This window comes from Sphaeramia orbicularis, chromosome 12, assembly GCF_902148855.1.
Source record: "Sphaeramia orbicularis chromosome 12, fSphaOr1.1, whole genome shotgun sequence".
Taxonomy (NCBI): domain Eukaryota; kingdom Metazoa; phylum Chordata; class Actinopteri; order Kurtiformes; family Apogonidae; genus Sphaeramia; species Sphaeramia orbicularis.
The window spans coordinates 26,257,225-26,269,585 of record NC_043968.1 but is presented as its reverse complement, the minus strand read 5'-3'; the positions used below and the strand labels follow the sequence as shown (position 1 = coordinate 26,269,585).

The window sequence follows — 12,361 nt, the reverse complement described above, 5'->3', positions numbered from 1 at the left end:
GCACCTACAATCTGTATTTTACCTGAGGCAGACTAATAAGGATCATAAAGCTAAGGTGATTAGATGTAATAAAACAGACAGTTAAGGGACAAAATTATCAAGAACAGCCTCCACACTCACATACATTATTTTCGGCTCATTTAGCCTTGGCTCCATCTGCAGGCTGCATGGCAATATTACAACAATACATCCTGTGTTTAAGGGGTGTTGACAAATGAAACCCACTGAGACTCCCTCTGATAACATTGGTAACATGCACTTTCTTGCTTGTTATGCAGTGCTTCCTGGTTATCAAGAGTCAAAACTACACAGGGAACTTTAGATGGAAATGCAAACAGACAAGCAACAACATTCACATCCTCAAGTGCCCCGACCTAATTATAACTAGGAATGATGTGAACAAGGTTTTCGTGTACATGTTTACCTATGCACCATGTTTATGACAGCTACAAACACACTAAGGGTTCATAATAGTCCATTTACATTTTATACTCCGAAATGTATTTCCATTTTACGCCCAATACTAAATATTTAATTTATAACTGCATTACTGAGGCTGATGGGAAATGTAAATAATGAATTTAAAAATGGCTAAATGCATTTAGCTGCATCAGGTTCAGGGTTGTTTTGACAAGCTGCTATAAACAAGGCATGACCGAGCCAAATGGTAGCTGTATGAAAAATCTAAAGCACTCGGCTGGTGCAGAAGCAGAATGACCAAGACAATGACCATCTCAAAGGCTGAGTGTACTTGTTTCTGGAGCTTCATATGGACTGTGTAGCTCTATAGGAAGACTAGAATTAATAGCACAGTCAACATTGCTGTGAACTGCTGTGTTTCTAGAGACTTTGTCATTCTGACAGAACATTTACTGGGAAGTCAGTAACTGCCAATGAGATGTTAGGAGTCTGAAAAAGGCTGTTCGAGGTTTGGATGTAACCACATGGAGCTGGCATCTTGCTGGTGGTATAGATGCTGAATGGCTGTGCTTTCCTAAAAAATAGATTTTCCTGATCTGCAGCTGCTATGGACACAGTGGAACCAACATACTGTATACTTTGAACTCTTTGTTATAAATGACAACTATGTGCATGACTGCATTTACTCCAGCACTGCATACTCTGTGACGGACTGCTAACCTCGCCAAGGTGTTGTCCTGCCTTTAGTGCAATGCATATTGGGACAGATCCTGCCTCTTTGTGACCCTGAACAAGATCAACACATTACAAAAGATGCATTGACTATATGCTGAGTAATAAGTTCATGGGTTGTAACTGAACCAGGTTAAACATGATTTCTTTAATAATTTGCTCTAGTCCCTTTATTCTCAGCAAATATTATATGCACTGTTTATACTTGATACAATGAGCTACTGTGCTTTTGTTGCTTTTCCTGGCTGCCAATTTGACATGTTTGACATATCAGAGATAAAGAAACATATTATGCAAAAACAACTTTAATTGCAGTTCAGTTCTCTGACAAAGAAAAACGTAATTTAGACAAAACACTTACATAATTCCCCACAGTTTAACTACGGGCAAGCAAAAAAAATTATATTTTTTTATTACAGAACATACCAATTGTGTTGAGTACTCACAGAGACCAATGCATACTGATGCATTTAAGATGTATATAAAACTGGGAATTCACATTACTTGCTAAAGAACAAGAGTGGTTCTTCCATGAATGGAGAAGAATGAAGCCATATTTTCAAAAGTTAAATACTGTTTCTCTGCAGTTCAGGTTAGATGAAGTGGACAAGATGTTTTTTGGTATTACAATATAACTAAATTATTGTCTTTTAAAGTCTCTGGTCAACATGCTGGTGTGGTGCCAATCCAAGTGTCACACACTGTACTTCTTCTGTACGACGGTGACAGATGAGTCTTCCAAGTCAGTTTGATGAAGGAAGTCAAACACTTCTTTAAGCACTGGGGGGAAAAATGCACAGCAGTGAATGAGAAGCAGAAATATCTAAGTGAGAGGACATTAAAAGTCAAGCTGAAAATCAAAGACAACGCACCTTTCTTCTCTGACGATGACATAAACATAACCGCCATGTCGAAACGCCTCACGCTTGCCAGGTTCCTGAGGATCTCCAGTATAATGACCGGCGGTTCATTCCTGTGCAAAACTGTTATTAATATTCTGTAAAACTACAGACGTAAGTTGTCTGTGTTTAAAGAAAAATACTGCTTTTAAACTCACTTAATGTAGAAACCATGCAGTGTCTTCAGGATCTGACTCAGAATGTCAGGTTCAAGGGAATTGTGGAAAATCTTTGAGTACATCTCTGGTTTAATTTGCTGAAGAACAAAAAAATAAGTGCGGAAATGTCAGTTTAAAAAAGAAAGCAGTAAAATTTGACATTTAGGCCGAATCCCAATTCACCCCTTAGCCCTCTCGCTCCATTTTGCTCGTTCATGTGAAGGGATAGGGGTGTCCTGATTCTTGATGAGACAGAGGGGAAGGGCTTTGGGAGAGGGCTGTTTGGCCCTCCAAACAGAGATTTTTCAGCACCACACTACAAACAGAGTATGAGAAATCTCCCATAATTCTGTTTGAATCATTGGCAAGATGGAGGTAAGCACAGCAAAAAAGCGCAGCAGTGTGACGAAAGAAACACACATATGTACGAATTTTCTTTGTAAATAACTTTATCATTTGATCAACCATTTAGTGCCATTTTAATGTGTTATAGATTGCATTTCTGCGGTTTGCAGTTGATAGCCGCAAAAAGATGACCAAAGCCCACGGAACAAAGACGGTTACAGCTGCTGACGGCATGGGGAATACTTTCAGAAACAGAGTTGTTGCATCTGTTTATAGCGGCATCGATGACTGCTGATGACGTAACAGGTCTGGAAGGGTTGTCTCATTTCATAGGGGAATGTTTCAAACCCTACCCCTTGCAACTCCATTTCAAGAGGTAGGGGTAAAGGGTAGGTCCAAGGGGTGAATTGGGATTGGGCCTTAGACTGCGCTCAGATACCTGCATTAATTCTGATCCAATCATACCCATGTCATCCACATTTGTATTTTTCAAGTTTGCAAAGATTTCAGATTGAAGTCATAATAGTGGTAATTTAAAACTGCATCTGGAAATCTAAGTTGACATAACAGTGAAAGAACTGAGCAGTTTGACAGAAAACCTCTACACTGTTCATAACAGCATATAATTATACTGTCTCAGCACACAGAATGATTTTGACAGCATGAGCAGTCTGAACACAGGAGTATTTTCAGTCACGGCCCACCTTCAGATATCTGTAAATCAGTTCGGGCTGGGGTCCGATCTTGCGGAGGTCGGTCTCTAACTGGAAGCTGTTTGTGGGTGGAGGAGGTATGTCTGTTTCTGTCGAGGATGGTTTGGTTGATGATTCAAGAAGATGACCGCTTTCCTCCTGTGATGGTTGTACTGCCTGTCTGGGAGGTGGGACTCTGACACACAGGAGCAGAGCACTTGTAAGCATACAGATTTTTTTTTTCTTCTTTCAGGAAACAGTGCAACACATCCTACTTCACAAACATCAGGAATACAAACCAAAAAAAAAATCAAACGATACCAATGTCACAGAATTGGAGATACGGTTTAAATGAGAAAAAAGGTTTAAAATAATAACATGATGGGGCACATACTGGTCAGAATAGTGTGAAGAGACGTCTGCTATCTCCTCAATTTTGATCATCTTGGCACTGGGTGATGTCGACAGAGGAGAGCAGTCATCGTCAGCCTTCTTGAACACCTCTTGGGAGGTAGATTGTGTTTCTGTCTTAGACACAGACACTTTTCCACCGACCTCCTCAATCTCAATCCTCCTCAGAGGTTTCTAAGGAGAATTTTAGAAGACAGAGACCAGTTTAAAATATGTCCTGGTTTTATCTATTTACAGGAAATGAACAACAGCAGATCACATATTGAAACTGAACCCCCTGCCTACAATACAAACACACAATGAAAATGACAACATCCTTATCTGTACACCTATAAAGAGGTGTATCCTGACTTGTGTCTGGGAAAATAATGTAATAACATAGTTTGAAGCTGGGATTTAATCGGCATAATAATATTTCTTCAAAGTGTTTACACTGCAAAAATCTAAATCTTACCAAGTGTATTTTTCTCATTTGTGGTCAAAATATCTCATCACACTTAAATAAGACATAATCACCTAAAGAGTAACTTTTCAGTGAGATACAAGAAGTTATCTTCAGACAATAGTTCTGGAAAATCTTATTTCAAGAAATCTTACCAAGATCATTTTCATTTGTTCCACTGGCAGATTTTTTTTGCATGAATTAAGCAAAAAAAAATCTGCCAATGGAACAAGTGAAAATTATGCAGTGTACATTTATAACAAACGCCACAGCTCATTTTCATGGTCTAAGCTTTTTATTTCTCCGCCTTCACTTGACATACACTTCAATTCTGACATTGAATATCTCCAGGTCTCTGTGTTCAGTGCCTTGGGTTTTCACAGAACACACATATTTTCAGGCTTGATTTGTCTTGCAGCCCTTGTGGATGTCAGAACATGACATCTGCATGGCAAGAAAAGTGTTTCAACTCACAGTTGACCGCAGATGTATAGGTTTGTCTATTGGTTGGATGGTTCTCCTCTGTGAGCTGTCTGAAGCCTGAGGGAGACTGTTGGAAACATCCTGACACACCACAAGAAAAGAGAACAAAGTCTACCAGTTACCGACACAGTAGAACAAAGTTTAGGTCTGTATCTTACTTCTGGAACCAAGTGAATATAGCACCAGTAGACTAAGGCTACATTCAGACAGCAGGTCTTAATGCACCATTTGGATTTTTTTGTGAAATCAGATTTTTTTCTGTGCTCATTCATATTACACATTAAATGCGTCTTCTATCAGTTTTGAGTATGAACTGAATGTGACCCTGAAGTGACCTGCATGTGCAAAAGAGGTCCTGAAGCAATACCTGATTACACAGGCACACACTGTGTTTATGGAAGTAAGTACATTCTTCACGTCGCTTCTCCTCCTAGGATGCAGAATTGTGGTGTTTGTCACATTTCAATGATGTAAAGGTTAGGTAAATGCAACCTGACTGAAGTCACATTGTAAAATATCAGATATGTATCGGATTTAGGACCAAAAAAATCTGATTTGTGCTATTCAAACTGTCTTTAACAGATCGAATACAGGTCACATATGGGCAAAAAAATCGGATTTTGGGCCACATTTGCCTGCAGTCTGAATGTAGCCTAAGAAATGTAACAGCCCACAGCCACAAACTTCTGGCAAAATGGAAGAAATCTGCAAATAAGGGTCAGAAGGTGCACATGATTTTCACAGTTGATCTGATGTGTAGTGCCTTTTCTTCTTCCATGACCAGCTTTTTGATTTGAATTTCATTCTGAACATTACTAAACATGACATATTACCTGGAGTTTCTGGAGTTCATTCAGTGCTTGCTTGTTCCCTGGCTCTAGTTTCAAGACTGCCTGAAAATCTGTAACACAAAAGCACACAAATACAATGTTTAAAAACTAGTAAACAGACTAAACAATAACAACAAAGCTATCTTATATTCTTTCAGTAGCATTTTTATGCCACCTTCATGTAAACACTATATCAATGGGGTCATTTGTCTACTGTTACAGACACCTGTTTTGGCCTCCTCCAATTTTCCTAAAGCCACACGAGCAGTGGCTCGACGGGCGAAAGCCTTAGAGTATGTGTTGTCCAGAGAAAGAGCTTTGGTGCAGTCCTCCTCTGCCTCCTTAAACCTGAAGGAATAAAGAACAAATAAAACGCCAAAAGAATCCTAATTTGAAGAAAAGGTTAGGTTTTAATTATTTTCTTGCACGTCCTTTCAAGATGTATCGGGTGTTGAAATTATTGTTGTCCTTACTTTTCCAACTTAAGGAGGGCCATGGCTCTGTTGGCAGGCAAAAGGACATTCATGCTGTCTGCCTCCATGCCTCTGCTGTAGCACTCTATTGCTGCTTCGTACTTCCCTTCCTTGAAATATGCATTCCCCTGAAAGAAACATTTAAAGCAATTTTTTAAAAAAAAGAAATTACTCTAAAATATTTCTGTTCATAGACATAGGTATCAGACTACAACATCTCTTACTCTGTCTTTTTGTACAGCTGCTTCTTGTCTTTTCTGCTGTTCCTCCATCTGTCTTTGCTGCTCAGAGTCCACTGTGGGAGCCTCCTGTGGCTGCATGGCTTCACTGGACACCATAGGTGTGTTACATCCAAGGGCCTTGAACAAACAAGAAGAAGGAATAAAGTAACAACAAACTTAAGTGAAAGAAGATGCTGACCCAGAATCATCAATTCACTCACCTCTTTGATTTTCTTCACTTCATTTTGGGCCTCCAGGTTCCCAGGGTCAAGGGTAAGAACCGTCTCATAATCTATGCAGAATAAGATTCACAGTGCTATCTCTGACCGCTCAAGTTTAACAAACAGCCTTGACCTTGGAAGAGTTGTTACCTTCTAATGCAGATTCATATTTCTTCAGAGCAAATCGCGCTGCTCCTCTTCGTGCATATGCTTTAAAGTAGTTGCTGTCCACAGCAATGGCTAAATTACAGTCAGACTCTGCCACAGCATACCTGCAAAAAGAAATTATTTCACATTTCACTGAATGTTTACCATCATTGTCATTTGTTAAGTTTTCAATATAAAACAACTATACAAGTGATGCCGCTCACTTTTTAAGTCTCAAGAAAGAAGCAGCACGGTTTGTTGGAAGGACAGGGTTGTAAGGGTCGGCTCCCATCCCTCTGGTATAGCATTCAATGGCATCATCATATTTCCCATCTTTAAAAAATGCATTACCCTAAAAGAAAAAGTAGAATTTCAGCATAAGGCAGTTTCATCTTTTTTTTTTTTTTTTTTGTTAAATTGTGCACTTCATCACTTCTCACACATCATGTACCTTTTCCTTTTCAGCCACTGCTTTCTCCTGATCAACAGCAGCTTCCTCACAGTCTGACTCATTTGACTCTGCAGGGCTTTCTGCTTTATCCATTTCTGCCAAAGCCTTGTCCTGTCACACCAAAAACATAAACCTTTAGTCTGAAGTTTCTTGATTCCACTGATAATCTAAAGCGCATTAACTAAGGCTAAAAAAGTCATAATGTAGATACCACATCAAACTTATCCCAACTTCGATAATCATATGCTTTTATCCTCGATGTTTCCTTATTCTGCTCTGACTTTGTATCTCCATTTCCAGTTGCCTTCTTCTTTCCTCGCATCTTTGTTTTGTAGTCTTTGTTGCGCACAGGTGGAAGCTTTTTCTACAACACAAAATCAGACAGCTGTTAAGATCCTGGAGCAACACGTAACTGTTTCCGACATTAACGGATGTATGTCTATCGGAGGGACAAACCTCGACTTGCTGAATCCCCCCTGTCCTCAGCTGTTCATCCTTCTTCTTTATGTCAGTCTCCCAGCTCTCTAACTCCTTCATGAAACTGTGCAAATCCTCTGCATTTTGCCGCATTTGTAGCTGCAACTCAATGCCTTTGCTTCCCCCGGACATAATCTCCCCTGGGACACAAACATTTGTTTTAGACACATTGTCATCACTAGCTTGTGTAGTTCTTAACTCCTCCTGTCCTTAAGTTTCACTTGTGAGGAAAACACGCGGTCATGCTTTAAAGGCTATCAGCTAGCGATACCATCATACCTTCAGAGAAAATAAAGTGAAAGCAAGGGATTCTGAAGTTAATTTAACGTAGTGAAAAAATACCTGTAAATTTAGCCTCCGACTAACAATCACACGTAAAATGTAGCAACCGCTGGATTTCCTAAACTGTGATAGACAACTACACACTACTTCTCTCTGTTTACATCGGGAGCCATAACAGCGCAGTACCAGCATCCTTTGCGCCTACGTCTAACTGAGTCTGCGCTCCAAGTTACCGAAGATCGTCTATATTAAAACAACTCACTACATGATATGTTTCACGTGGAAAAGAACCAGTGTATCACCATCAAAAAAACATATAAACAGATTTAATATAGGCTGAAAACAAGGCTGATGTGGTCTAATGGACACGGATAAAATTAAGTCTAAGTCAATCCGTTTTAGTTTTAGTTCACACATCGTCCATGGCGTTAACGTATTTATCTCTCGCTCCGCAAAAACGATCTTTACCACGTACTTATGCGTAAATCAACAAAAAAAAAATAAAGTATTTTTATTTCTTATTAAACATAGCAAAAAACTATCTAATTCAATTTCAATCTTCTTTTTTTACTTTTGTCAAAGAAGATCATGTGAATAAAACGATTTCTTTATTTTCCTTTTTACCTCCGGTACCACGTGACTTACAAAACAGTAATGACCTCTTGTGCTAGCTAATGGCAGCTAAAAAGAGGACTTCATGCTAACGTTCTTAAATAGAAGACAGCGTTTCATAAGATGGACCAGACTAAACAAGATGAGGAGTATGGATATGATTTATTCCCAGAGAGAAACAAGGGGAAGTTTAAAACGGGATCAATCGCACAGAGCCTGTTCTCTTTCAACCACAAGTGTCAGGTCATGTTACATTTCGCAATGGAAACTAGTACGTATTCAATCTAACATGTTACCCTTTTAACATAAATGTCATCTCCGCAGAGGGTACGGGGTGGCTTTTCTAAGAGATATTTGTGTTTATTGTGTCTGTGATTAAAATGATACTTCTTAAATGCTTGAACAACACTAGCGACACTTAGCGTTAGCTAGTTGGGCTAATCTTCGTGTCAGTGCAAATTAAATTTATTTAGCATTATGTTTTGTCTGTCCCTCGCTCAGGTCCCTATGCCAAACTCCTACTGAGTGCCATGAAAAATTCCGGATGGTATGTACTATTTAAAGAGGTTCGATTATGTTGTAAAAATTGCAAGAGGCGTTTATTCTGATACAGAGGCCTTGTATCTTATCAGGAAATAATAAACAGGGTTTATTTCCCTTCTCTGACAGTTTGAGCTTATCTTGATCTCAAAGTTAAAGCTGTGTCGTATCGTATGTCGTCTGTGTTTGGCTGTTTGAATACGCCACCTTGTGTAATGTATGATCACTAACACATTAAGAATAATGTCAATGAGCCATGTTCCAGATAACTGTAGTGTGGCAGTAGGCTGAAATGTATGAAACAATGGGCTCTATGCACAGCCCCACTACTTCCTGAACTTCAGGTGGCTCCTTTATTTCCTGTCTTTCATTATTGGACACACTGATTAATCCAGGTGTGCCTGCTACTTCTTGTTGTGACTACTGATTAATTAGGCACACCTGGATTAATCAGTGTGTCCAATAATGAAAGACAGGAAATAAAAGACCTACCTGAAGTTCAGGAAGTAGTGGGGCTGTGCATAGAACCGATTGTTCACTCCAGGCCAACTCGCCAAGAACATCCCTGTAAATCAGTGGTTCTCAGTCTTTTCCTGTGGGGCCCCCTTTGGAGGACCAAAAATCTCCAGGCCCCCCTCAACCCTAACAACATTGTAACAGCGGTGCAATTATAACTTTTATTGAAAGAAACATCAATATTGTAACAATACATTTTGCTTAGTCTTGAATATTTTTTGTTCAAATTAAAAATAACCTAGATTTTTGATTGAACAATACAAATAAACTCAACAAGACTGCCCCTGAGATGACATTTTTCCAAATTAAAATAAGAAATGCAGCATTATCTCACAACTATGACAATAAAGTTACTTTTTTTAGAACAACAAACAAAGTTTGGTAACAGAGATGAACATTTTAACAATATCAGTGGGTCAATTAGCCTATTTCCATTGCACATTTTAGAACATTAAAGTACAGACTGTACAAACTGTGTAAAAACAGAAACATGTCACATGTTTTTTTTCCCCGTCCAATCCTTGTCCATTCTCCAAGCCTAAACTCTTTGTCTAGTCTAGTTACAGATCACCATAGCAGTAGATTTGTTTGTTGTACATCCCTAAAATGAGTCCAGGGTGCTCCATCGCTAAAACATTAGTTCCGCCTGCTACATGTTCTAACCTGAAGAAGTAAAAAAAAAAACACCCAGTAGTGATCCTATGACCCCCATGGCAAGCCTTCGTGCCCTCCCAAGGGGGCTTAGCCCTGAGTTTGAGAAACACTGCAGTAAAGTGTAAACATTCAGCAACAACAATATGATACATTATCCTTAGAGTTTCCTGGATGTTCAGGGCAATTTTATCCATATCCAGTGAAATATAAGCATTTGATGTGGCTTCAAGTATACATGCAAAACTCTGAAAAATATGAAAAATGCCAAACATCGGAAATTTATTACTAAAAAGGGTATGTACTTTATTTAAAATGCATTATGTATTATTTGTATTATTTTCAAGTAAAGAGATGACATGAACTGTGAGAAGTTTTGAAGTTTGGATGAGTTGGTACAGAATGAAACAGTAAATCAAATATCAAGCATCAGGATCATTGTCTTCTCTCATTCCAACACAGTAAAGTGTTTAAAGACCGACATTTCTCCTGTGAAGATTGTGATGGAACGGTCAGTGGTGGTTTTGATGCAACTTCTTCACAAGTAAGACAGCCCCTAAAAGTGAGAAAGATGATGGAAAGTCCACTGAATTTAAGGAGCGGTCAATAATGCAGAGATATGGTTTCATTTGCAGATAGTTTTGTGTCAAAACAACATCCACCAGCAGTCCCACATGAACAGAGTGGTCACACATGAACTCATCCATGCATTTGATCACTGCCGGGCCCATGTGGATTGGTTTAACAACTACAGACACCTGGCTTGTTCGGAAGTGAGTACCAGTGTACTCAGCACTGAATCTCTTTTTTACTGTACATTGTGGATATTATACCTTGAACCATTTGCGCTGTGCATGAATCAAGCCCTGTGTTTTTAACTGTGTCATAGATTGAAGTACATTGAAATGAATGTGTAAAATACTGGTTTTGGTATTATTTTTTTCAGGTCTTTTCTAATTGATACTTAAAACTGAAGAATAAACATAATATACTTTAAAGGAATTATGGTTGTATTTTTAGGAGAACATTTTAAGCAAATTTTTTACTGTGAAATATGAATCTTTATTAAATGAGGTGTAACTTACTTGTCCATGAATATGTGATACTTTTTAAGGAAATATTTGAGTTTAGAAGCTAAACATGACAACACATCACAAAGATATTGTATTGTCATTTTTCAGATTCGTGCCGCAAACCTCAGTGGAGACTGTGCTTTCAGTAATGAACTTGCTAGATTCAATTTTGGTGTGAAGGAACATCATCAGGTATGTGTGGTGGCCTACATCTACTTTGTTTCGACTACTCTCAGTGCTTTGCTTTTAATCTAACTCATGATATTGCTGTTATGTTTGGACAGGAGTGTGTCCGAGGCCGTGCCCTCCGCTCCATCTTGGCTGTGAGGAAAATTAGTCGAGAAGAAGCAGAGAAAATCGTAGACGAGGTCTTCAGCTCGTGTTTTAATGATCACGCACCGTTTGGACGAATCCCACACAGCAAAAAGGATGCCAAGTTTGCCTACAGAGATTATGAGAATAGAGATCGATATTATGCGAACCTTTAGTGTCGTCACATTCTCATTCAACTCCTAAGGGTGCTCTGGCTGGTCCTGATGCTGATGAGAGCCTGGAAACATCAGGGCCGCTTTTAACTTTAACACCTCAACAGAGCAACTGTCAAAAGTGATAGTATCGTCTCAGAAGGGATTTTCAAAGATTCACGTGCCCTTGCAGCTGGAAGTGAGTTTAATGCATCTTCTCCTTATTGGACTCTAATTCTGATTAAAGGGATTGTAAAGACTGTATTCAGTCTGGATGTATTAACTGAGGCCGCAGTGATGTTTTTTTGTCTTTTATTTTTAGTGAATAATCATTTGGTGCTTTCAAGGAAATACAGTTTCCTTTTTGACCACTGTTTATTTCTTTCAACCTCCACTAAGTTCTTGTAAATAGAGCTTCTGTTTAATTTAAAAATCAACTTGAATTAAAGTTTTATGAAAGGTCTAAGATGTTTCTAGACTTGGTTTTAATCTAGTATCTCCTCCAAAAGTTTGTTTTGTGAAAAAGACTGACATGTTGAATTTGACCTTGGCAGAATATGTTTTAGTTAACATCTTGCAAAAGAACTCTGAGTAAGTCTCCTGCTGATTATAACATATTTATGTCTAATCTTATGAGAGGATTCTTCAAATTAACACCAGATGAGCAAGTAAAGTTCCTCTACAACAACGCAGTCAACTTTGTTCACATCTGTGCTGCCACTGTGAAATGCCACCGCTGACGTCTTTATTGGACATTAGCATTTAAGGAATCTCGTATTCCTCTACAGAGATTAATGAGGGACAAAGTTATAAGGGAATTA

The 12,361-nt window shown here is 38.7% G+C and overlaps 2 protein-coding genes across 3 annotated transcripts; one reads left to right on the top strand and one right to left on the bottom strand.

The window, feature by feature from the left end:
* Nucleotides 1-1,280: 1,280 nt before the first annotated feature.
* rpap3 (RNA polymerase II associated protein 3) lies at nucleotides 1,281-7,875 on the bottom strand. Of its 2 annotated transcripts, XM_030150643.1 has the most exons (17): nucleotides 7,745-7,875; nucleotides 7,382-7,542; nucleotides 7,137-7,289; nucleotides 6,926-7,036; nucleotides 6,699-6,826; nucleotides 6,478-6,599; nucleotides 6,328-6,398; nucleotides 6,110-6,244; nucleotides 5,886-6,013; nucleotides 5,639-5,760; nucleotides 5,416-5,483; nucleotides 4,574-4,663; nucleotides 3,641-3,831; nucleotides 3,259-3,442; nucleotides 2,210-2,307; nucleotides 2,025-2,125; nucleotides 1,281-1,932 (listed from the first exon to the last, which is right to left on the bottom strand). In XM_030150643.1, the coding sequence occupies exons 2-17, from the start codon at nucleotides 7,532-7,534 to the stop codon at nucleotides 1,847-1,849; spliced, it is 1,941 nt and encodes a 646-aa protein (XP_030006503.1). In that variant the 5' UTR covers nucleotides 7,535-7,542; nucleotides 7,745-7,875; the 3' UTR covers nucleotides 1,281-1,846. The 2 variants fall into 2 exon arrangements, with proteins under 2 accessions (XP_030006503.1, XP_030006504.1); XM_030150644.1 differs by having other exon boundaries at nucleotides 7,382-7,875.
* Nucleotides 7,876-8,316: 441 nt separating this feature from the next.
* Nucleotides 8,317-12,006, top strand: atp23 (ATP23 metallopeptidase and ATP synthase assembly factor homolog). Its single transcript, XM_030150821.1, has 6 exons — nucleotides 8,317-8,567; nucleotides 8,798-8,843; nucleotides 10,466-10,547; nucleotides 10,639-10,776; nucleotides 11,185-11,268; nucleotides 11,361-12,006. The coding sequence occupies exons 1-6, from the start codon at nucleotides 8,420-8,422 to the stop codon at nucleotides 11,562-11,564; spliced, it is 702 nt and encodes a 233-aa protein (XP_030006681.1). The 5' UTR covers nucleotides 8,317-8,419; the 3' UTR covers nucleotides 11,565-12,006.
* The last annotated feature ends 355 nt before the right edge of the window (nucleotides 12,007-12,361 follow it).